The 26231-nt window shown below is 42.8% G+C and overlaps 2 protein-coding genes across 3 annotated transcripts in view; both read left to right on the forward strand.

The window, feature by feature from the left end:
- Positions 1 to 12003, forward strand: part of nck2a (NCK adaptor protein 2a) — a 71595-nt gene extending 59592 nt beyond the window's left edge. For both annotated transcript variants that reach the window (XM_041843923.2, XM_045206724.1), the window contains exons 3-4: positions 8378 to 9192; positions 10826 to 12003. In XM_041843923.2, the coding sequence (XP_041699857.1) occupies positions 8378 to 9192; positions 10826 to 11044 (1034 nt within the window). In that variant the 3' untranslated portion in view covers positions 11045 to 12003. The remainder of the gene's footprint in view (positions 1 to 8377; positions 9193 to 10825) is intronic.
- A 7608-nt stretch (positions 12004 to 19611) lies between these two features.
- LOC121536197 (otospiralin-like) lies at positions 19612 to 22456 on the forward strand. Its single transcript, XM_041843471.2, has 4 exons — positions 19612 to 19742; positions 21602 to 21679; positions 21887 to 21925; positions 22012 to 22456. Exons 2-4 carry the CDS (start codon positions 21616 to 21618, stop codon positions 22212 to 22214), a joined length of 306 nt encoding a protein of 101 aa, XP_041699405.1. The 5' UTR covers positions 19612 to 19742; positions 21602 to 21615; the 3' UTR covers positions 22215 to 22456.
- Positions 22457 to 26231: the final 3775 nt, after the last annotated feature.

Below are 26231 nucleotides of genomic sequence, written 5' to 3' on the forward strand. Positions count from 1 at the left end.
TTTTAATTGAATATTGAAATGCATTCCAGGTGACTGCCTCAAGAAGCTATTTCATATATGCTTACTACGCCAATGAACAGCTATTTCATATATGCTTACTACGCCAATGAACAGCTATTTCATATATGCTTACTACGCCAATGAACAGCTATTTCATATATGCTTACTACGCCAATGAACAGCTATTTCATATATGCTTACTACGCCAATGAACAGCTATTTCATATATGCTTACTACGCCAATGAACAAGTGTGCAAAGCTGTCAAGGCAAAGGGTGGCTATTTGAAGAATCTCAAATACAAAATATATTTTGATTTGTTTAACACTTTTTTGGTTACTACATGATTCCATATGTGTTTTTTCATAGTTTTGATGTCATCACTGTTATTCTACAATGTAGAAAATAGTCAAAATAAAGAAAAACCCTTGAATGAGTAGGAGTTCAAAAACTTTTGACCGGTAGTGTATGTGTGGAAGCCAGGAGATGCTAAATGTGTTTATGTAAATTACCGTGAGTTATTTGCTTGACAATCACCGGCTGACAAAATTTTGACAAAATGTTGTGACCGCCGCAGCCCTAATCCTACCCAACCCTGTTGGTATGCCAACCTCTGACGTCACTCTGGGTTGTTATTAAGACATGCTGAGGTAGGGTTGTCATGGGTCAGACTCCAGTGCTGAATGAATAAGGGAGGGAGGGAGGGAGGGAGGGAGGGAGGGATACTGTTCCCCTGCCAACCAGCAGACCAGACCCTTGAAGTGGAAATGAGGGAGATAGAGAAAGAAAGAGTGTGTTTCAGCTGAGCTGGGCTGTGTGGGTCTCGGGGGACTTTGTGTCTGCTGCCCTCTGCATATCTCTGCTCTCTACCCTGAGGCAGTCGACAGCTCAGTCTCTCCACGGGATGGCTTGAAGTAGGCCCAGGAGGAGAGGTTTCATGTTGGGTCACATTAAAATAAAAAATAAAATCCCTTCTCAAATTAAATACAAAAATGACTAGTAAGTCTATTAAAACACTAGAAGCACCCCGGCAGTCATTTTGACTGCATATGAATTTAAAATATAAATAACTCTGCCATTTTTAAAGTCATGCCCGCCTCTGTTCTTGACTTCTCTAAAATAAGTATTTAACACACGTGTACAGTATGTTAGCATTTTGATATCACAAACAGAATTTGTGTTATATGCAATTTTAAGATAACATTTTCCTGGAGTGCCAAATAATTACTTTTTCAAATACTCCTCCGTAGTCACATGCAGGTAAGACGTTTTGGTATATACGTGTTCTGTATAGTATCACAAAGAGCAGATTCGGAGGTTTCCAAAACACTTAACTCTCAAAATTGAAGAGATTAGTTCTATTTTTAAAATATCACTTTTTCCAAGAATAACCGCTGTTCCTTTTGCGCACCACATGTGAGCACGTGGCAGCAGATCGCGTACAGCAACATAAATAAGGAAAATGCTGTTGTGTTCTTTTGAAATATAATATATTTTATATATTCTAGTGTTACCCAAGATCTTAATAAACGCAACAGAAGGATATTTTTTTCCGATTAGCATATATGAAATAGCTGTTCATTGGCGTAGTAAGCATATATGAAATAGCTGTTCATTGGCGTAGTAAGCATATATGAAATAGCTGTTCATTGGCGTAGTAAGCATATATGAAATAGCTGTTCATTGGCGTAGTAAGCATATATGAAATAGCTGTTCATTGGCGTAGTAAGCATATATGAAATAGCTGTTCATTGGCGTAGTTAGCATATATGAAATAGCTGTTCATTGGCGTAGTAAGCATATATGAAATAGCTGTTCATTGGCGTAGTAAGCATATATGAAATAGCTGTTCATTGGCGTAGTAAGCATATATGAAATGGCTGTTCATTGGCGTAGTTAGCATATATGAAATAGCTGTTCATTGGCGTAGTAAGCCTATATGAAATAGCTGTTCATTGGCGTAGTAAGCATATATGAAATAGCTGTTCATTGGCGTAGTAAGCATATATGAAATAGCTGTTCATTGGCGTAGTAAGCATATATGAAATAGCTGTTCATTGGCGTAGTAAGCATATATGAAATAGCTGTTCATTGGCGTAGTAAGCATATATGAAATAGCTGTTCATTGGCGTAGTAAGCATATATGAAATAGCTGTTCATTGGCGTAGTAAGCATATATGAAATAGCTGTTCATTGGCGTAGTAAGCATATATGAAATAGCTGTTCATTGGCGTAGTAAGCATATATGAAATAGCTGTTCATTGGCGTAGTAAGCATATATGAAATAGCTGTTCATTGGCGCAGTAAGCATATATGAAATAGCTGTTCATTGGCGTAGTAAGCATATATGAAAGACGAGTGTGCAAAGCTGTCATCAAGGCAAAGGGTGGCTATTTGAAGAATCTCAAATATAAAATATTTTTCAATTTGTTTAGCACTTTTTTTTTTTTTTTACTACATGATTCCATATGTGTTATTTCATCATTTTGATGTCTTCACTATTATTCTACAATGTAGAAAATAGTAAAAAATAAAGAAAAACCCTTGAATGAGTAGGTATGTCCTAACTTTTGACTGGTACTGTAAGTATTCAGACCCTTTGCTATGAGACTCAAAATTGAGCTCAGGTGCATCCTGTTTCCAATGATCATCCTTGATGTTTCTACAACTTGATTGGAGTCCACCTGTGGTAAATTCTATTGATTGGACATGATTTGGAAAGACACACACCTGTCTTTGTACAGTTGAAGTCGGAAGTTTACATACACCTTAGCCAAATACATTTAAACTCAGTTTTTCACAATTCCTGACATTTAATCTTAGTAAAAATTTCCTTTCTTAGGTCAGTTAGGATCACCACTTTATTTTAAGAATGTGAAATGTCAGAATAATAGTAGAGAGAGTGATTTATTTCAGCTTTTATTTATTTCATCACATTCCCAGTGGGTCAGAAGTTTACATACACTCAATTAGTATTTGGTAGCGTTGCCTTTTAATTGTTTAACTTGGGTCAAACGTTTCGGGTAGCCTTCCACAAGCTTCCCACAATAAGTTGGGTGAATTTTGGCCCATTCCTCCTGACAGAGCTGGTGTAACTGAGTCAGGTTTGTAGGCCTCCTTTGCTTGCACATGCTTTTTCAGTTCTGCCCACAAATAATTTTCTATAGAATTGAGGTCAGGGCTTTGTGATGGCCACTCCAATACCTTGACTTTGTTGTCCTTAAGCCATTTTGCCACAACTTTGGAAGTATGCTTGGGGTCATTGTCCATTTGGAAGACCCATTTGCGACCAAGCTTTAACTTCCTGACTGATGTCTTGAGATGTTGCTTCAATATATCCACATAATTTTCCTTCCTCATGATGCCATTTATTTTGTGAAGTGCACCAGTCCCTCCTGCAGCAAAGCACCCCACAGCATGATGTTGCCACCCCCGTGCTTCACGGTTGGGATGGTGTTCTTCGGCTTGCAAGGTATCCCCCTTTTCCTCCAAACATAACGATGGTCATTATGGCCAAACAGTTCTATTTTTGTTTCATCAGACCACAGAACATTTCTCCAAAAAGTACGATCTTTGTCCCCATGTGCAGTTGCAAACCATAGTCTGGCTTTTTTATGGCGGTTTTGCAGCAGTGGCTTCTTCCTTGCTGAGCGGCCTTTCAGGTTATGTCGATATAGGACTTGTTTTACTGTGGATATAGATACTTTTGTACCTGTTTCCTCCAATATCTTCTCAAGGTCCTTTGCTGTTGTTCTGGGAGACAGAACGCTCCTTCCTGAGCGGTTTGACTGCTGCGTGGTCCCATGGTGTTTATACTTGCGTACTATTGTTTCTACAGAAGAACGTGGTACCTTCAGGCATTTGGAAATTGCTCCCAAGGATGAACCCAACTTTGGACCCACTGGAATTGTGATACAGTGAATTCTAAGTGAAATAATCTGTCTGTAAACAATTGTTGGAAAAATTACTTGTGTCATGCACAAAGTAGATGTCCTAACCGACTTGCCAAAACTATAGTTTGTTAACAAGACATTTGTGGAGTGGTTGAAAAACAAGTTTTAATGACTCCAACCTAAGTGTATGTAAACTTCCGACTTCAACCGAAAGGTCCCACAGTTGACAGTGCATGTCACATCAAAAACCAAGCCATGAGGTCGAAGGAATTGTCCCTAGAGCTCCGCGACATGATTGTGTCGAGGCACAGATCTGGGAAAGGGTGCCAAAACATTTCTGCAGCATTGAAGGTCCCCAAGAACACAGTGGCCTCATTGTTAAATGGAAGACATTTGGAACCACCAACACTCTTCCTAGAGCTGGCAGCCCGGCCAAACTGAGCAATCGGGGGAGAAGGGCCTTGTTCAGTGAGGTGACCAAGAACCCGATGGTCACTCTGACAGAGCTCTAGAGTTCCTCTGTGGAGATGGGAGATCCTTCCAGAAGGACAACCATCTCTGCAGCACTCCACCAATCAGGCCTTTATGGTAGGGTGGCCAGACGGAAGCCACTCCTCAGTAAAAGGCACATGACAGCCCACTTGGAGTTTGCCAAAAGGCACCTAAAGGACTCTCAGACCATGGGAAACAAGATTCTCTGGTCTGATGAAACCAAGATTGAACTCTTTGGCCTGAATGCCAAGCGTCACGTCTGGAGGAAACCTGTCACCATCCCTACGAAGCATTGTGGTGGCAGCATCATGCTGTGGGGATGTTTTTCAGCGGCAGGGACTGGGAGACTAGTCAGGATCGAGGGAAAGATGAACGAAGCAAAGTACAGAGAGATACTTGATGAAAACCTGCTCCCGAGTGCTCTCGACCTCAGACTGGGGTGAAGGTTCACCTTCCAACAGGACAACGACCCTAAGCACACAGCCAAGACAATGCAGGAGTGGCTTGTTGTGCCCTTGTTTAACATGGACCTTGACTATTCTTTTAAACATTATGGTCTGTTCAATATTCCTGTCTTGTTTGCATTTGCCATCCCCTTCTGTCTTTCTTTCTCTCACTCTTTTTTCCCCTATCTCCTTTCTCTCTCTCTCTTTCTCTCGCTCGCTCTCTTTTTCTGTATTTTCTGTCAGCTCTGTCCTATGATGTCTGGTCTTCTGTGTGTTTGTAACAGCTGCCAAGGGACCCTCCTCCCCCCTCCTCCCCTCCTCACCTCCTCCTCTCTCACACAACAAAGCAGGAGGAAAGTTTAGTGCCACTCTGTGTGAACCAATAACTTCCTGAGTTAACTCAGTCATTTCCAGAGCTGTGACTTGGCTCTACACTGTAACACACACACTGACACACACACACTTGTCACAATTCCCTGTGTTGTGACTAAACAAATTACAGCATTGGGAATGTGTGTGCGGTGGAATGCAATTGTAATTACTTTAGTTATTCTGTTAGTTATGCCGTATCTTTGGTTACTTTTATTTAAGATGTAATTGGTTTGTACAGTAGGAGCTGCCCTGATGGGGGTCTGTCTGATGCCCAGCATCCAACCACCTCAGCCATTAGTAATCTGTATGTCAGTCACCCATCTCCCTGGGTGAATCAGAACAACTCTTAGTTGGCCCTAGCTAGCGCTCCACATGGGTTACAGCAGGTAAATAACCAGCATGGAGGAGACAGGAGAGAGCTTGCTGTCTTTGTTGTGCAGGAGATGGAGGGCAGGGCGATGAGACGGGTAGGAGGAGAGGCACCTTTGATCCCCTGCCTGCCTGTCAGAACCACAGCAGAGCCACGCACCAGGCTGTCTGCTCCACTTTCCTCCCCAGCCCGCATGCACTATTTTCAGCTTTTTGAGGGAACACGGGTAGCTGAGCTAGAACATGTCGGTTGTGTTGAACGCCTGGTTTAATGAGGAGATGTGAGTTGTGATGAACACACTAACAGTTGTGATGGAGGGAGTGTGTGTGTCACTTGGGTGTGTTTACTATATGTGGGTTAGAGAGAATTTGTGTGTATGTAGTGTTCTGTGCATGTGTGTGCAATCGTGTATGTACTGTATATGATTGAGAACATTAGTTTGAAGCTGTTCTGGGTTATGGTGGCCCAATGCCCTATTAAGACACTTTATGCTGGTGTTTCCTTTATTTTGGCAGTTACCTGTATGTGATTGAGAACATTGTGTGTGCTTTCCCTCTCTCAGCTCACTGAGGAGGTGGTCGTTTGTCCTGTATCTTAAGTGTTACTCCCCCACTGGGCCCAGAGTGCAGCCTGAAGCCTCAATTAGTGTCCTGCCCCCCTTAACCGCTGCCTTGTCTCCCAGTGTCCTGCCCCCCCTAACCCCTGACTTGTCTCCCAGTGTCCTGAATCAGCTTAGGCTCCTGCTGTCTCATTTACTCAAAGCTTTCTCAGTACCACTGGAGTTATGACTTATCAAATAACTCAAGTGTCTTCGGTTGTATATATTAAATATATTTATACCATGACATTGTTGAATACTAGTTTCTGATTGGCTTGAAGGGCATTCTAGAGTGTGCATTATTTAAGTGATAATGCCCTCGAAGCCGGTGTTTGGAGGATATATTGGCATGGGTTCGTCGAGGGCCGGCAAACTGTGCCAATATATCCTCCAAACACCGGCTTCGAGGGCATTATCACTTTTTTATAGAACGGGTTACCAACATATTCAAATAATGATTGACATATTTTCATTAACATTTTGATTAATTGATTCATACTATTTCATCCTTCCACAAAATATAGTCCTGACACAAATCTAGGGTTGCTACCCATGCCGGCTGGTCGTTCGTTCTATCGGTTCGGTTGCCAGAGACGCGATCCTGTCGTTAAGTCTTTTGGTTCTGTATCTATGGACGCGACCCAGTCGTTCATTCTAAATGTTCTATTGCCATACTAGCAATGTTCTTATCCTTTGCTTGCTAGCTAGCCAACTACGGCTAACTTACAGTCAAATTAAACAGTGCAGCCAGAATAACAGCAAAGTAGCTGCATGTTTAAGTTGTTTTCTAGTGACATTTATTTAGATACATTCATAAGAAAGAGCTAATGATGCGCGATTTCACCTGCCATAGAAAATGTGCTCTCTCATCAGGACACTGTTGTTCAGTGGAGCTATCCAACAACACAGCTAACACAATCACTTCAAACTGAAGCTGGAAAGACTGCAAACTAGCTGCATTTAGTTTCGTTTGATCTGTTTTCTATTGATATTTATTTTGTATGTCCTTAAAAATTATGCTTATTCATGATTTCAACTGGCTGAGAAAAGCTGCCTGCCTGTCTGTCTCGTCCCGACTCCCGACCCCTACACGTTCATTACTATGGGACAGCTGGAGATCGAATTTCAATATTGAAACAATGTTGCAAATGTCAGAGAAAGAGACCACAAGTTTTATTTAAATCGCTGTTGAAAACCAATTGCTAGTCTTAAAGAAATGGGAGATAATGTCTAGATGGTTTTTACAGTGGAGATCAAGTTTATAAATTGCCTGGCTGGGCTGATGAGACAGTGGATTGCACAGTGAGATGGAACAGAGTAAATAGGCATTTCAATGTCATAGCTTTAGCCGGTCGTCACTTGTGGAGTAGACACGGGCTGGAATGCGGTTTTAACCAATCAGGGTCCAGGATTAGACCCACCCGTTGTGTAATTCCCTATAACGCACGGTATATCTGCACGGTAGAATTCATTGGCTATAGTTCATTCTTACATGTTCTATGTTTGAGCTGCTTTTGAAAGCAAATGTCGAATTGAAAACATTATTGGCGTTGTTGAATTCAATTTTCATAATATCAAGCTAGGCCTGGTGGTTTGGTTAGCTAAACTAGCAAGTCTGTTTGTTTGGTTACCAAGGCAACTACTGTAGCTATCTAGTAAACTTGCTAGCTACTTCAGTGGATGTTGAACACATTTCTACCGGCAAATGGACACATTTCTAGCAGTAAATGTGTTAAATTATAGCCTTGGTATAAAAGGGATAATCTACTCAGGGCTCTATGCGTTCTCTGGAAAATAATGCAACTCCGTGGAAGGTGAGTTACACTCCGCTAGCGCGTCGTGGAACACACCATCAACGTCGTTCATTATTTTCCATAGGACGCATAGCCCCTAGTTGATTATCCTTTACTTAGTGTCTGGTTAGTACCAGTTGTAGTACCAGTCCCTGCCAATGCTGCCAACTAGAAGAAACCTGCAGTACTTTTGATTCAGTCCACTGGCAACAACATACATGTTGTATTTGACTGGCTCTCTAAAATAAAATGTCATGTTAGGTTAGCTTAACATACTGATGTAGTGATTCTTTCTCTCTCTCATTCTTTTTCTCAATTTTCAATTCAATGTAAAGGCTTTATTGGCATGGGAAACATATGTTTGCATTGCCAAAGCAAGTGAAATAGATAATAAACAAACTCTCTCTCTCTCAGGACTGGGTAAGGGCAGAAGGAAGCAGAGTGCCAGTGATGCCTCCCCCACGCCCAGCACGGATGCGGAGTACCCCTCCAATGGGAGTGGAGGAGGTGGTGGCGGAGGAGGAGGGGCCGAGCGTATCTACGACCTCAACATCCTGGCCGTGGTCAAGTTCTCGTACACGGCGGAGCGCGAGGACGAGCTGACCCTAGCCAAGGGGTCCCGGGTCACGGTGATGGAGAAGTGCAGTGACGGTTGGTGGCGGGGCAGCCAGGGGGGCAGTGTGGGCTGGTTCCCCTCTAACTATGTCCTGGAGGACCCCACAGAGGGTGAGGGGGGTGGAGGAGGAAGGGACTCCCCAGGTTATCCAGGGCAGGGCAGGGAGGCCATGATGACCATCGGGCGTGCGGTAGGTGGTGTCAGCCGGGGTTGCGAGGGCGGTGGTGCACTCCAGCTGGTCCAGACTCTGTACCCGTTCAGCTCAGTGACTGAGGAGGAGCTGAACTTTGAGAAAGGAGAGGTGATGGAGGTGGTGGAGAAACCAGAGAACGACCCAGAGTGGTGGCGCTGCCGGAACGCCCGCGGCCTTCTGGGCCTGGTGCCCAAGAACTACGTGCTGGTGCTGAATGACACCAACGGGCCTCCCGGGCTCCCTGCCCTGCCGCTGTCGCCCCCCGGCTCCCCACAGATTGGCTACGTGGCCCCGGCGTGCGAGGGCAAGTTTGCAGGCAGGGACTGGTACTATGGAGGGGTGACCAGACACCAGGCAGAGCTGGTCCTCAACGAGAGAGGAGAGGAGGGGGACTTCCTCATACGGGACAGCGAGTCATCGGTGAGTGGGGGATGAGAGGATGAAGGAAAGGGAGGAATGGGATTAGGGAAGGGGGAAGGAGGTAGGAGTGTGTGAGAAGGGATAGACCAGCCCCCCCCCCCGGGATAGATGGTAGAGTTGAGGGGGAGATAGAGGATAGAAGGATGGAGGGAAGGGGAAGATGTCTATTCCATACTCCTCATGTCCCTCCTCTCTGACCTTCTCCCATTGTCCAATGGGTTTTGAGGAGAGAGGACGCGAGGAGTGGCAATAGAGATCTTCCCAAGGATAAAATACTAAGTTGGAGAATATGAGGTATACAGTATCTGCACACATGAACAGCAGAAGTATTGGCCTGTGATTTATAAATGAAGTCATAGTGCCCTCTGCTGGTTTTAGTTTTAAATGGTAGATCAGCTTTAAATTGCAGATAGATTGTAACTTCCATCAATGTTAATTGTCTGCATTACTTCCAATGTTTTTTTTCTCTCGCAAATATATATATATATATATATCCTTTAAAAAAAAAATATTTCCCTTTATTACTTTCCAACCCCACCACTCCTTCCCTAATTGGGGTAAACTAGTCAACAAAAACGCTTAGGCCTCTACTTCCAGTTTATACATACTATATACATTTTATGGACACAGTCAATTTTACAATAATTCTATTTTGTTTGTTTTTACTCCTGAACTTCCTCTACCCTCAACCTCTCCGATCATTTTCATGATGTCCATCCGATTTGCTTATATATGCCATATCTTTCTAACTGCTCTTTCACAAAAGCGCTCAACCTATAAACAATATACTTATTATGGACACAGTATGCTTTACATTAGTTATCTTGTTGTTATTAGTTGTTGTTAGTTGTTATTAGTCCCATCCTTCAGCTCCATTCAACACCTCCCATCTATCTCTTAACACCATCCATATTGGATTTCTATTTGCCATATATTTTTCAACTGTACTGTGATGTTTCACAAAAGTTCTGAACCCTTCTATTCTCATTGTTTCTACAGATTGTAAATTGAAAATAAACATTTTTGCTAAAGGTATTATTATATTATTGATCGATTGACTATGACTTTTCAGATCACCCAGTAGTGCTATCTGCAGGGTTAGCTCCAGGTAAATATTGCAATCCTTTAGCCATTCCTGGACCTGTGACCAAAAACAAGCTACAAATGGACAGTACCAAAACAAATGATCTAATGAATCTGTCTCTTCGCAGCAAAATCTGCAGAGCTGGGATGGTTGTATCCCCCATATAAATAACATTCTATTGGTAGCAAGAATTTTGTATAATATATTTAAATTCAAAAATTCTAAGTTTTGAATCCGGCATCGTTTTGCGTATCAGTTCATAAACACTATGCCATGGGATCGGTACGTCAAAAATCTCTTCCCAACTATTTTGCAATCTATATTGGACGGCTGTCAATCCTTTGGTCCTTAAATGAAACTGGTATACTTTTTTATTTATCACAATTTTCTTTTAACCAATTATGTTCTTTAATGCAGGGCTGACAGACAAGTTCCTTTTCCCCCCTTGTGTTAGTAAAGTAGAGAGTGTTTGTTGGAGACATTTCATCTGTGTTTTGAGTAAATTAACTGACTCTCCCCCCCTCACTCTCTCCATCCTTCTCCATCTAGCCCAGTGATTTCTCTGTGTCTCTGAAGGCGCCTGGGAAGAACAAGCACTTCAAGGTGCAGTGTTCAGAGGGGGTCTACTGTATTGGCCAGCGCAGGTTTAGCTCCATAGATGAACTGGTGGAACACTACAAGAAAGCCCCCATCTTCACCGGCGAACAAGGAGACAAGCTCTACCTGGTCAAACCGTTGCACGCACCCCAGCTATCCTCAACATGCTGAACTTGGGCAAAAACCTTACTGTCTGTTTTAGCCCAGTCACATAGCCCGTCTTGGTTCTGTTTCCTTTGTTTGTTACTGTTTTTTAAATCTACATTTAAAACCATCTCCAGAGGTTCCGATGATTTAGAAAGGAAATCATGAGTTCCCTAAGTGACCACTGTAAACGCCCTCTATTTACTTTTTATTTTTCTTCCATTTGCCTAATCCTCATCTATCCATCTCTTCCTCCACCTTCATCCTCCTCGGAACTCTAGTCGAGAGAGAGACTGTCAATGTGCCACCCGCTTACTGTATTGCTTTTGTATTGGCACTACACTTACTGTTCTGTTTTTCTATTGGCTCCAGCTCTACACTACTGCTATTTGATTGGCTTCTGCTGTACACTAACTGTACTGTTCTATTGGCTCCAGCTCTACACTACACTTAGGTCTCTGTTCAGTCTGGATCGCTGAAGCGTTACAGATTGCACTGTAGAAATGTAAAGGTAGTTTCCGATTTAGCTGACAGATGCAGAGTTTACCGTGAATGCAGTCTGCGCTAACGCGGGAACATTGCCTTTAAATTTTAATTGCGCTTTAACGCTGAACTTCCGCTATACGAATTCAATAGAGCCCTTTACTGTAATGCTGTTCGTCGGCCCTAGTGCTGTTTTCCAATGAAATCAGGTCTTCAGGCGTTCTACTCTCAATATGTAAATGTGGCTGATGGATGGCCTTTTTGTTTTTATTTACTTCTTTCTACATGTGTCTTTAGGTATCGATCATCTCAGCTTTTACTAGATATAATATATCTGAATGTTATTGAGCATTGTTATTTAATTCTTGTTCCCACTGTATGTGTATATATTCCGAAAATGATGTGCATATATGAAGCGTTTTGATTCAACCTATGGTACTGTACCGCTGATCATGTGTTGACAATTGAAATGCTTATGTTCAATAAAAGTTTTTGCAGAATAACTCAAATCATAGGCCGTCTGCCCCTTCTATCTCTGATGCTGTATTGTGAGACAAGTGGTGATTGCTGCTGGTCTCTGGGAGTGGATGTTATTATTCTCCACTCTAGTTAATCATAGTCAGATCTGTCTGGCTGTTTAAATACAGTCCGGCTGGCTTTTTAAATGCAGTCTGGCTGCTGAGTGACTCGGGCCAGAGGAGATGCGGAGCATCGTCTTCTTCCATGATGTCATGGCGGTCCACAAACAATGGTTTAGTGCTGCCACCTATGCTGGAATGTACGATCAATCATGATCTGCCCAATTCTGTACTACCATGAAAATAAAATAGAAACCAAATAAATCCCTACGAACTTCTACTACACCCTCCCCCAAAAAACCCTCCCCAACCCCCCTACCCCATTAAACGTTATCTATATCATGCTGAAACACTCCACCCTTAGGATTGTTCAGCATGTCAACAACCATTTCAACAGTAACATCTGTTAGCCCCAATATCTCTGTTGCTGTCTCCACAATAACCTTCAAACTGGCATTTCTGCTCTCCACACCCGAGTAGTGTTGATAACCTTACCAATAAAAGCTATGAAGTCAACTTTACTCATTATCAAAGTGTCCTTTGACACAGCACATTCATGAGTGCAAGATATCTGAACAGGTCTCCAAACCATGCCAGGACCAGGAGAAACACCAGCCCCGACATTAGGTCCACTCACTACAGGAGCAGCCATGGAAGCTCAATCATTCCACACTGTTTTCCACCAATCGGTCTTACAGCCTCTGCATACAATACATTATGACTAATTCTATATCTCTGAGCCTTTATAGCATCTCTCTGCACCTGGCATCTACCAAATGCTGCACTATGTTCCCCCCCACAATTACAACACTTAACCTTCACATTGATCCTACATTCACCGTAATCATGTTCCCCTCCACACTTGGCACATCTTTTCCTTCCTTTACATTGAACAGCTACATGTCCCATTCTTTGGCATTTAAAACACCGCAATGGGGATGGGACAGATTCTCTTGACATTGAAACTAAGGAATCCTATCTGTACTTTTCCCAGGCATAACCTTCTCAAACCTCAGCAGCACTGATAGGCTTTCACTTCTTTTACCTTCTTTCCTACTGATCAACCTTTTGGCCTCAATCACTCTTCCTCCCTACACATTTTCTTTAATATCATCTATGGACATAGATATTGGGACCCCAGTGATGACTCCCCTCAATCTCGCATAAGCACCAGGGGCATGACTTTTAATCTTATTGACATTAAGCTTTTCCATTTTTAGGATCTTCTCTTGCTGAGCCTGGCTACCACACAATATTAACAATCTACCATTTCCAATAAACCAAGCTAATTTCACTTCACCTACCTCTTTCTCTACCGCGTTAGTGGTATAGGGTGTAAGTGAGGCCCCGTGGTCTCATCAAACACCATCACCACTTTCCACTACAACACATCACGACTCTTGCCCCTCTTTATGCTTTCTTTACTAGACGCTCCACTGCTTTCTGTATCATGATCTCTCTTCTTCCTATGTCTTTCCACTCCTTGACCATTCATCTTCCCGCTCCATACCATCAGAACTGACACCCATATTGTTCTCATTCCAGCACAGCTGTTGCTTCACCAACAACTTCTCAATTTTGTCCTCATTACTCGCCGCCATTTCCTCAACCATGAGTTCCATCAGACGCTCCATCATTGATTAACACTTGTCTGCCACAGGTCTGATGACACCTAACTGTCAACATGCAGAGCTTGACAGATTGATTGATTTCCGGATCGACTGGCTTGCCTCAATCTGATCAGAGTATATCATTAATAGGTCCCTCACAGACACAGTCTGTACAAATGATGCAGATGATTGTGAAAGAGTAAACAGACTTCCGATTTGTCCTACGCTGACACCCACAACAATGACAACCTTGTCAGACATGGATTAAGGGCTCGATTAAATCAGATCAGCTTTAGCCAACATCTGCATAGTGGTTGTTTTGACGGTGTCGGAGGTGGCACTGCGTTAAGAGCTATCAAATCCACAAGTGGCTCCTGGCATTATACCTAAAGCTGACGGCGTGAGTCACATTAACATAAATCCCATGCAGCCTTGATTACAAGTTCAAACACTGGAATGTGAGATGTAATCTACACCTCTATTAGGATGATAGAAATCCTCATTTTTGTTTAATGATTTTTCAATTTGAGCGTTATTATTTATATTTATAAACTGGGTGGTTCGAGCCCTGAATGCTGATTGGCTGACAGCCATGGTATATCAGACCGTATACCACGGGTATGACAAAACATTTATTTTTACTGCTCTAATTACGTTGGTAACCAGTTTATAATAGCAATAAGGCATTTCGGGGATTTGTGATATATGGCCAATATACCACGGCTAAGGGCTGTGTCCAAGCACTCTGCGTTGCGTTTTGTATAAGATCAGCCCTTAGCCGTGGTATGTTGGCCATATACCACAGCTCCTCAGGCCTTATTGCTTAAATAGCCTACACATTCTCGTTCTGAACTTCTAACGCGAGTGGGGCGGGTGTGGCTTCGTTACAATGATCGCAAGAGCAGCCGCTCACCGTTTTGACTACAGTTCCACCTCTGACACCGCCAAAACATCCGCTATGCGGGCAGAGCGGGTCCTGGCTATTCTGCCGCCCCGGGGCAAGACAAAAATCTGCTGCCCCCCACAAAACTAGAATAGTCCCAGTAAGCAAAATGACGTTGAAAAGATGTCTAAAATACATATTTTCAAGACGTTGAAGTTAGGTTCATTGAAATGTGAAAATATGTATGTTCCAGACATTGAAATCAGGTTCATTTTCTGTTCTGAATGAAAGTTGAAAATACGTATTTTCCGGATATTGAAAATATGTATTTTCCGGACGTTGAAAATACTTATTTTCTGGACGTTGAAATCAGGTTCATTTTCAGTTCTGAATGAAAGTTAAATAGACATCTATGTTTGGACCAAATCAACATCCGTGGAAATCAAGGCATAGTCATATTTTTTAAAAAGACTTCCAAAAGGCGTCGGCTTCAAACCGTGCTTACTGAGGTGTAGCCTACAGTGTTGCCTGAAATTGAATTTTATGAATGCCCATCTATGTGGTAGGCCTACCCTTTGTAAAACACACACAAAAAAGACATCCAGAAGACGTCTGCGTCGGGTTGTGCTTACTGGGGTGTAGCCTACCATGTCTGCCTGCAAAGGAATTGATTTAATTCCCATCCATGTAGTAGGGTCACCATTTGTAAAACAGGCCTTTGCATTGGCTTCATTAGTTCTGATTCCTGTGACTAATAAATGTAGCTATTTAAGCTCTGAATACCAAACTTTATCAGGAGCCTATTTGCAATGTGCTTACACAGTGGGAAATAATTATTTTCTTTTTTGCCATGATCAGCTCGTCAACAATGGACAGTTACAAACTTGAAACCACTGATCATGACAATTTAGCCAAGGGGGTGAAACTCCTGGAGAGCAGTTGTGAGTAGCCTGATTGTCCATTCCATATTGTCAATTTTACTTTGACCTGTCCTGTTTTAGGATATGTTGTTTGTTAACATGTCACTTTTTATTTGATTGGGTGCCATTTAGGTTAGGCTATTTGATTGGGTGCCATTTGGGTTAGGCTATTTGATTGGGTGCCATTTGGGTTAGGCTATTTGATTGGGTGCCATTTAGGTTAGGCTATTTGATTGGGTGCCATTTAGGTTAGGCTATTTGATTGAAGAAACCTGTATGATGTAAAAAGTTTCCGTCTCATTACATTGTCATACATTTTATCTCCAGCCTGTAGGCTACAGAAAAGGCCACATACTATTTCTACCATATGCTATATCCATGGGTGAAAGTAGAATGAATTTCTTCCTGGTGCGTGAACAAACATTTCTTATGGGACTTATCATAGAATATAGTCCATGTTAATTCAATAGGATCTCTGTGGGCCTAGTCTTAAAGATTTGTCATTTAACTTTTAAAATGTATTACCTTTTATTGTGGCATAAACACAACCAGTCAAGATGTTTTCATCTGATTGTCAAACAATCACTTAAAATGACTCCTTCATAGGCTACCCACGCACATCCATCCACTTGCAAAACATTTTCAGCCTCCAGACAGTGGTGAATGGAAAGAGACATCTGTTACACAAAACACCAAAAAGTGTAATGACAAATTTGGCTATTGTCATCAGGCCAGAATTGATGCGTCCACTGCTGTCCGCGCCCGTTTCGGTGTCAGCCACTCATCACTGCCTTGGCAAAATATCACTGTTCTTGTCGAACCACATCGTGTTTGAGCGTAGGCTATACCTCCCATTTTCAAGTCCATTCGCTTGTTTGTCATGCCTCTGACATGTGGTAATGATAAAAATTGGTGTAATAGCCTACAGTTTTCTTGACATTTAGTTTTAATTATTGTGAAAGGCTCATGTTTTACCCTGGCTATATCTGCTACATGATTTATGTTAGATTATTTATTTGATGGAACTTTGGTGGAGCACCACAGTGATGCCTCTCTCCAACAGAGAGGCGCGCTGGGAAATGACAAGCAAAATATTTTGCCCCCCATCCTTTGACAAAGTGGGCACTGCTTATCACAGTGTGGCATCAGCTCTCACTTAAAAAGCCCATATGCCACTGGTTGAACGAAATTGTCATTGATTTTGGGCAGAATTATGTGAGGTTGTATGTGTTGTTGTTGGAGGTGTGTCTTGGTCAGTTTAGCTCAGAAAATGCCGCCCTCTTCAATCTGCCACCATAGGCGGCGGCCTAACCCTGCCTAATGAGCGGGCCGGCCCTGTATGTTGGTGTCTTCTATCACCTGTTAACACTTGATCTGATTGAATCTAGGCATAAGGGTTTGTTAGTAGTCAATAACAACATGGTGTGAAATTGTAGCTTTCTTTCAAAATATTTCTGGTAAATCCCCCTGTTAAGAGAAAGTGGGGGAGAGGATGGTGGAAGGAGGAGAGGTGCATGGGGGCATGGGAGGAGAGGAGGGGAAGAGGTGCACGGGGGCAGGGGAGGAGAGGAGGGGAAGAGGTGCACGGGGGCAGGGGAGGAGAGAAGGAGAGGATGGTGGAAGGAGGAGAGGTGAGAGGGGGCAGGGGAGGAGAGAAGGAGAGGATGGTGGAAGGAGGAGAGGTGAGAGGGGGCAGGGGAGGACATCACACCGTGTCTGTCTGGTGAGGAGCACCCCAGTTGCCAACAACCGGATTCATCTGGTTTTCAGGGATGCAGCTATCTATAACCTAGCTTCCTTTTCTGTTGAAAACCGGATGTGGAAACTCCACTCAGGTGTCTTTTTATGCCTGCAGCATTAGATTAGGTGAGGAGGAGTGGGCTAAACACACACAAACCATACGGGCCCTGATTGTTGTATGTGTGTTGGTGGCACCTTAATTGGCGGAGAACGGGCTAGTGGTAATGTCTGGAGCAGAATGAGTGGCATGGTGTCAAATACATCTAACATGTTTTCCAGGTGTTTGATGCCATTCCATTCGCTCCGTTCCAGCCATTATTATGAGCCGTCCTCCCCTCAGCAGCCTCCACTGGTGTGTACTGTACATATTGTTGTGTGTGTATTTGCGCACATACGGGTGTGTGTAGTGGTTGATTGAATAGACTCCCTCAAATTTTGTATGTATTAATTTGTGGATTTCCATCACCCATTTCGTATGATATGTTACGAATTACAAATCGTATTATTTGTTACGAATTTGCAAACGTACAACATGTTATGAATTTGCAAAACGTATGATATGTTATGAATTCTAGCTAGGTTGCTAACATTAACTAGCTGGCTAACTTTAGCTAGGCTAGGTAGTTAAGGTTAGGGTTAGGGGAAGGGTTAGTTAAAAAGGTTAAGGTTAGCGTTGGGTTAGGGGAAGGGTTAGCTAACATGTTAAGTAGTTGCAAGTTGCTAATTAGCTAAAATGCTAAAGTTGTCCGTGATGAGATTTGAACACACAACCTTTGGGTTGATAGATATTCGCGTTATATCCATCCACCTCGACAAACCACCCTACTTTTGTTTTTGCCTTAAGTAACCATCTGTCTTATGTAACCACACCAAACATAACATATCACTCTAATTTGTCTAGGTACGTCTAATTACGTCTATTCTATGAGACCAGGCTGTTTCATCTCATTGTGTGTGTGAAGGTGTCGGTGAGAGAACACTGCTCATATAGAAGGCTTTCTCCGTCTCGGTACATGATTCCACTCACCTCTCAATGATGAAAAGCTTTTACATAAACACACACACATTTGCACACCCTCTCTATATCTTTTACACACACATACAGTACACAGTCCCTCTCTCTCTTTTTCTCCATCTACTTTCTCACAAACACACACACACCTCTTGCGATGTGTCTCAAAGCCCGAATAAACAGTTCAATTAAACATTAAAGAGTTAATAAACACCAATTTAAACACCAGCCAAGCACTCAAAGCCTTAAATGAAGTCTTGATTAGTAACACCAGGTATGCTACTGCTTGGCTGGAGCAAAAGGCAGCAACCCACCAGCCCTGGCAGGGGAAGTTTGACCAACCTTGGTCTAAACATCTAAACAGTAGCTCTGTCTCAGTCTCAGGCTTACGTCCTGGTGCTAGCCTCTCCCAATGAGAGTAAACAGTCTTCTGACAGATGGAAGAGAGAAATGACAGGATGCTCTCTCATGACCCGTGCCAGTCTCTGTGTGTCTGTCTGGTCTCTGTGTCTCATCCACTCTGTGGAATCTTTCTCTTTCCCCACAATAAATCTGTTAAATCTTCAAATACTGCAGCCGGCTGGTGTCTGGGGCCCGTCTGGATACAAAGTGTGAAGAGTTCTGGACTGGCTGTGTACCGATCTCTCACAGTTCTTTCTCTCTCTCTCTCTCTCTCTCTCTCTCTCTCTCTCTCTCTCTCTCTCTCTCTCTCTCTCTCTCTCTCTCTCTCTCTCTCTCTCTCTCTCTCTCTCTCTCTCTCTCTCTCTCTCTCTCTCTCTCTCTTACTGTCTATCATGTCTGTTTCTATTTCCCCCTTGCTGCCTTTTCCTCCTATCTATATTTTGATAATTTTTTTCTCCCTCTGTCACCGTTCCTGTTCTTTCCTAACAGAGATGTTTAACCCTGAGGAGATACACTGTATTTGATGCTCAGTGCCAAATGTTTATTCTTTACCATAGATTTCCTTGATGGTAAACCGCAGTTTGGTCAGCATTTATTGTAAGAAAGTGTTCATTAAACAAAGACAGAAGGACATCCTATAGATGCAGCAGACATTGTTGGTGCTGTAGTCTACATAACTAACGTTACAAATTCAGTGTTGTCAGCATTATGCCTAGAGTTTGAATCATAGGTGGGAGATTTGTATCACTGTGTGTGTGTGTGTGTGTGTGTGTGTGTGTGTGTGTGTGTGTGTGTGTGTGTGTGTGTGTGTGTGTGTGTGTGTGTGTGTGTGTGTGTGTGTGTGTGTGAGAGAGAGATCCAGTGACGTATGTTGTGATGGAGGTTAGACATACAGAGAGGAAGTGTGAAAAACAAATATGTCTGCCTTCCTTCGGTCTCCTCCTCACCTGGAGATGGACAGAAACCCCAGAGCTCTCACACACAGGACAGGGACCGTTCAACGGGTACAGACCACAGTACAATCATAGAGGAGAAGATAGCTGTAGTTTACTGTGGTCGAATACAGACGAACTCCTCGCATCAGTGATCTCAATCCGGTAAGGTTTGCTACCTGATATTTAATATTTCTAGTATTTCAATATGTGTGTACTCTACAAATACTTTTTTCTCTCTACATTGGTTGGTTAGGTAGTGTACTCTAGACTAGGGCCTAGATTAAATCCGTAGCGTGGAAGATCTACGCTATAGCGCAATTTAAATGTAAACGCAATGTTCCTGCGTTTGCGGAGACTGCATGTTTGTGTTAATATTATTTTAGGGGGTGGATCAGCTTTAATATTGCAAATAGATTGTGGCTTCTATCAATGTGATTGTCTGCATCATTTCCAATCCCCCATATATATATTTTTTATAAATATGTTATTTTAAATATATATATTGTTTTGAAATATATTTTCCTTTCCCCTAACCCTACCACGCCTCCCCTAATTGGAGTAAACTAATGGACAACAACACTTAGGCTTCTACTTCCAGCTTATACATACTATATACATTTTTCAGACACAGTACATTTTACATTAGTTATCTTTTGTTTGTTTTTAGTCCCATCCTTCAGCTACCCTCAACCCCTCCCATCTATCGGAAGACCATCCATATATCTTTCAACTGTGCTGTGATGTTTCATAAAAGTTCTGAACCTTTCTATTCTCATAGTTTCTACAGATTGTAAATTAAAGATAAAACATTTTTATTATAAACAGTATTATTATATTATTGATCGATTGACTATGACTTTTCCGATCACGCAGCAGTGCTATTTGCAGAGTTAACTCCAGGTAAATGTTGCAATTCTTCAGCCATTCCTGAACCTGCGACCAAAAACAAGCTACATATGGACAGTACCAAAACAAATGATCCAATGATTCTGTCTCTTCGCAGCAAAATCTGCAGAAATGGGATGGTTGTATCCCCCCTTTATATGACATTCTATTGGTTGCAAGAATTTTGTATAATAATTTAAATAGAAAAAGTACGTTTTGAATCCGGCGCCGTTTTGTGTATAAGTTCATAAACCATGTGCCATGGAATCGGTACATCGAAAAACTCTTCCCAATTATTTTTCAATCTGTATGTCACAGCTGTACATTTTTGGGTCCTGAAATGAAATTGGTATACTTTTTTATTTATCACAACTTTCTCCCCCTTCCAATTGCCTCTTAATTTTTGCGGTAATGCTGCAATTGGTTGGTTGTAATTTTGGATAGTGCAGACATTTCCATATATTTTTGTTACCTGCATATGTGACTCCACCAGTCCTATTTATGATATCATTTACAAAGATTATACCGTTTGTTAGTTTTTTTCTCCAAAAATAATGTTTTTTTTTATCAATTCATATATTTGTTGTAATATTTGTTCTGTCTTTTCTGGTGGATTAAACTGAAATTGCAACCAACTTTCTATGGCTTGTTTTAAAAATAGAGATATTTTGGAGATGATTTCATTTCCAAATCACCGAAAGTGAGAGGTTGTAATCTGAATAAAGAGAAAAAGGCCATTCCTGAAGGCAATGTTCCCGGAGACTGCATTCACGGTAAACGCTGCATATTTCGGCTCAATGGGAAATTACCTTTCAATTTAAATTATGCAACAACTCGGATCTTCCACGCTACAGATTGAATCTAGCCCTCGAGCACTTGTTGGCTTGGTAACAACATTGAAAGCACAATAGACAGGTATTTTCCCTTTGTATTTATTTCTGCCTTTACCTTTCTTCCACTTTTAATTTTCTCTGGGTGGTTTGAGGAAATGAGTCCTTGATTGTTCAAAGTACACTGAGCATTTTTTCTTGCCACTGTATCTGCCTGCATGTGGTTTTTCTGTGTCTCCTGTCTGTCTCTGCCTATCCAGTTCGACTGAATAGTGTTTCTGTGTCCCTCTGTCTGTCTCTGGCTAGCCTTGTCTGACAGCATGCATCGTCTGTGTGTCTCAATGTTGGTCTGCTTCATACTCCTGGGATTCCTCAGTTTCACAGGTAGGTGAACACCTTTGAGTATACTCATAGGCTGTGTTTTTCACAGGCAGCCCAGTTCTGATCTTTTGCCCAGTTATTGGCAAAGGATCTGATTGGTCAACATACCAGAATTGGGCTGCCTGTGTAAATGCACCGATACTGTCCTGAAGTACTGAACTTTGACTTTGGTCTGACTCTTTCCGTTTCCCTTCACTGTGTCTTAACCAGGAGCAGAAGAGACGGAGACTGCCACAGAGGAAGGCAATGGTGAGCCAAGAAATAATGTTTTATTATTTGCTTGCTTGCTTACTTGATTGATTGATTGATTGATTGATTGATTGATTTGTCCCCAGGCAGGGAAAAACGTGAAATGCCCAACTGGGCCCTGTGGTCATCAGACTTCACAGGCTGGTTGCAGGAGCTGACGGCCCAGGCTGGTTACGACCGGATCCAGGACCTGGCCAGGACCTACTGGGCCCACTTCCCGATTGCCAGCTACCTGGGTTACGACATCCCCGACCAAGACACAGAAGAATCTGAGGGGGTACCGGAATGAAGTTTGCGTCAAATGAAATCTTTGGGGAAGTTTTAAAATCACCACCTTTTAACCATTGTCTGACTATTGCATTGATGAAACAATACATATTTAGTAGCAGACACGCATGCATGCACACACAGTTGATGCTATAAATCTTGTATAAACAAATTGATGGTTTTTTGTGCTTTTCTTTGTCATCTAAGTCCCCTGTAGCTCAGTTGGTAGAGCATGGCGCTTGCAACGCCAGGGTTGTGGGTTTGTTTCCCACGGGGGGCTAGTATGAAAAATGTATGCACTCACTAACTGTAAGTTGCTCTGGATAAGAGCGTCTGCTAAATGACTAAAATGTAAATGTAGATCTAGTCAAAGCAGGAAAGCTTGCAAAGTTATTCTCTTTGAACAGTTTGATTGTCATACATTCAGACTCTTACATCAGAAACCTGACTTTTTGATGTAAAAACTCTGATCTCGCGTGGCTTTGACGAAGTCTAATTTCACAGTGTTGATTAAGACACTTTACAGTGTTGATTAAGACACTTCACAGTATTGATTGAGTTGGACAGAGAGCAATGGTGGTGGACAGCAGGGGTGGAGACAGGTGCTGCTGTGACGCTTTACGAGACATCTATAGCTTCTGAGAGGAACGGAAAACTGAAATAAAGCTTGTTGGAAATCTGCCACCTTCATCCTACCTTTGACCAGCCTTTGACCAGCCTTTGGCCAGCCTTTGACCAGGGCTCCATTAGATAGATCAGTAGTTCAAGTGAAGAATGTAAAGAAGTGAAGTGCTCAATGAGTGTTATTGGAACGGGCCCTATTCGACCTCTGTAAAACAATAAAGAAATTCCTTGAATCATTCTGCCACAGACAAAACACACGTGTTTTAGTTGTGTTGATGTGGGATGATCAAAGCACACAGCAGGTACAGTATTTATTTTAGTACAGATGTAATTTTTATTTTATTTGCATGTCTTTGATAAAACCTTGATACATCACACCTGTGATGTCTACCTTTCAGTGACCCCTCCTTCCCAGGTAATTCCCAGATGTTATTCCCAACTGTTCCTAATGTTCTTCTGGAGGCGAGAGTGTTGTGGTTGGATGGAGACTTGAGGCAAATCTAATGTCAGGTTGAGGTTTGAAGTGATGAAAGGAGCAGCGTTTAATGAAACACCACCCCCCTAGCTCCTTTCATTTACATGTATTTATCATCCATAAACCCCCTTCTCATCCTCCTGTTCTGTAATCCTTTTCTCCATTCTCCAGATGTGCCATAGATATGCTGTACTACTATATAACACACAGTGTATCACATACAGTAGTATCACAGGGAGGTGATCTATCGTGCATGCGTGCGTGCGTGCGTGCGTGCATGCGCGCGTGTGTGTGTGTGCATGTGCATGCTAGCTTGCTCACACCTCCGTGTTTCTGTTTAATTCAAACCAAGCTTTGCTCACACTACAATATGAACTCAAAAGGAGACAAAGTTATATTTTTTATTGCACAAATCCAGAGCCATCTTTTTTCCTCAGTTGGATTTGTTCAGGTGGAAATATGTGCCTGGAGATTCACAGGCTTTGTTAGCACAACTCAGGATCTCATTGCCATTGGAGTGGAGCTCATGCTTTTATCTTAGGAATAACAAAGGTAACTACAGGGTGATGAAGAATACTGAGCAAATCTGTAGTAAACCTGTGTACTCACTAGCACAACTCCACACACATGCTGTAGAAAACCTCCTGGAGGCTTCTATCTGCACAACCTGGTCCCAGAGCATTTCATATTATTTTGTACGTAAATCCGAGACACTCAATTTAGTATGATACGTTACGTATAGTATGTATTAATTTGTGGATGTCCGTCACCCGTTTTGTATGATATGTTACGAATTACAATTCGTATTATATACAGTTGAAGTCGGAAGTTTACATACACTTAGGTTGGAGTCATTAAAACTCGTTTTCAACCATACTGTAAAAACTATAGTTTTGGCAAGTCGGTTAGGACATCTACTTTGTGCATGACACAAGTAATTTTTCCAATAATTGTTTACAGACAGATTATTTAACTTATAATTCACTGAATCACAATTCCAGTGGGTCAGAAGTTTACATACAGTGAGGGAAAAAAGTATTTGATACCCTGCAGATTTTATACGTTTGCCCACTGACAAAGAAATGACCAGTCTATCATTTTAATGGTAGGTTTATTTGAACAGTGAGAGACAGAATAACAACAAAAAAATCCAGAAAAACGCATGTCAAAACTGTTATAAATTGATTTGCATTTTAAAGAGGGAAATAAGTATTTGACCCCCTCTCAATCAGAAAGATTTCTGGCTCCCAGGTGTCTTTTATACAGGTAACAAACTGAGATTAGGAGCACACTCTTAAAGGGAGTGCTCCTAATCTCAGTTTGTTACCTGTATAAAAGACACCTGTCCACAGAAGCAATCAATCAGATTCCAAACTCTCCACCATGGCCAAGACCAAAGAGCTCTCCAAGGATGTCAGGGACAAGATTGTAGACCTACACAAGGCTGGAATGGGCTACAAGACTATTGCCAAGCAGCTTGGTGAGAAGGTGACAACAGTTGGTGCGATTATTCGCAAATGGAAGAAACACAAAAGAACTGTCAATTTCCCTCGGCCTGGGGCTCCATGCAAGATCTCACCTTGTGGAGTTACATTTACATTTACATTTAAGTCATTTAGCAGACGCTCTTATCCAGAAGCGACTTACAAATTGGTGCATTCACCCTATAGCCAGTGGTTTAACCACTTAACAATATATATATATTTTTTTTTGGGGGCGGCGGGGGTAGAAGGATTACTTCATCCTATCCCAGGTATTCCTTAAAGAGGTGGGGTTTCAAATGTCTCCGGAAGGTGGTGAGTGACTCCGCTGTCCTGGCGTCGTGAGGGGAGCTTGTTCCACCATTGGGGTGCCAGAGCAGCGAACAGTTTTGACTGGGCTGAGCGGGAACTATGCTTCCGCAGAGGAAGGGGAGCCAGCAGGCCAGAGGTGGATGAACGCAATGCCCTCGTTTGGGTGTAGGGACTGATCAGAGCCTGAAGGTACGGAGGTGCCGTTCCCTCACTGCTCCATAGGCAAGCACCATGGTCTTGTAACGGATGCGAGCTTCAACTGGAAGCCAGTGGAGTGTGCGGAGGAGGGGGGTGACGTGAGAGAACTTGGGAAGGTTGAACACCAGACGGGCTGCGGCATTCTGGATGAGTTGTAGGGGTTTAATGGCACAGGCAGGGAGCCCAGCCAACAGCGAGTTGCAGTAATCCAGACGGGAGATGACAAGTGCCTGGATTAGGACCTGTGCCGCTTCTGTGTAAGGCAGGGTCGTACTCTCCGAATGTTGTAGAGCATGAACCTGCAGGATCGGGTCACCGCTTGATGTTAGCGGAGAACGACAGGGTGTTGTCCAGGGTCACGCCAAGGCTCTTCGCACTCTGGGAGGAGGACACAACGGAGTTGTCAACCGTGATGGCGAGATCATGGAACGCGTGCAGTCCTTCCCCGGGAGGAAGAGCAGCTCCGTCTTGCCAGGGTTCAGCTTGAGGTGGTGATCCGTCATCCATACTGATATGTCGGCCAGACATGCAGAGATGCGATTCGCCACCTGGTTATCAGAAGGGGGAAAGGAGAAGATTAGTTGTGTATCGTCAGCGTAGCAATGATAGGAGAGGCCATGTGAGGATATGACAGAGCCAAGTGACTTGGTGTATAGGGAGAATAGGAGAGGGCCTAGAACTGAGCCTGGGGGACACCAGTGGTGAGAGCACGTGGTGCGGAGACAGCTTCTCGCCACGCCACTTGGTAGGAGCGACCGGTCAGGTAGGACGCAATCCAGGAGTGAGCCGCGCCGGAGATGCCCAGCTCGGAGAGGGTGGAGAGGAGGATCTGATGGTTCACAGTATCAAAGGCAGCAGACAGGTCTAGAAGGACAAGAGCAGAGGAGAGAGAGTTAGCTTTAGCAGTGCGGAGAGCCTCCGTGACACAGAGAAGAGCAGTCTCAGTTGA

The sequence above is a fragment of the Coregonus clupeaformis genome, chromosome 23 (genome assembly GCF_020615455.1).
Source record: "Coregonus clupeaformis isolate EN_2021a chromosome 23, ASM2061545v1, whole genome shotgun sequence".
Classification (NCBI taxonomy): Eukaryota; Metazoa; Chordata; class Actinopteri; order Salmoniformes; family Salmonidae; genus Coregonus; species Coregonus clupeaformis.

What these genes read in the sequence shown, in the direction of transcription:
- LOC121536197 (XM_041843471.2), top strand. Translation starts at nt 21,616, where the DNA reads ATGCATCGTCTGTGTGTCTCAATGTTGGTCTGCTTCATACTCCTGGGA. An exon ending in GGGATTCCTCAGTTTCACAG is followed by an intron (nt 21,680 to 21,886) that starts GTAGGTGAACAC and finishes TGTCTTAACCAG; the next exon opens with GAGCAGAAGAGACGGAGACT. An exon ending in TGCCACAGAGGAAGGCAATG is followed by an intron (nt 21,926 to 22,011) that starts GTGAGCCAAGAA and finishes ATTTGTCCCCAG; the next exon opens with GCAGGGAAAAACGTGAAATG.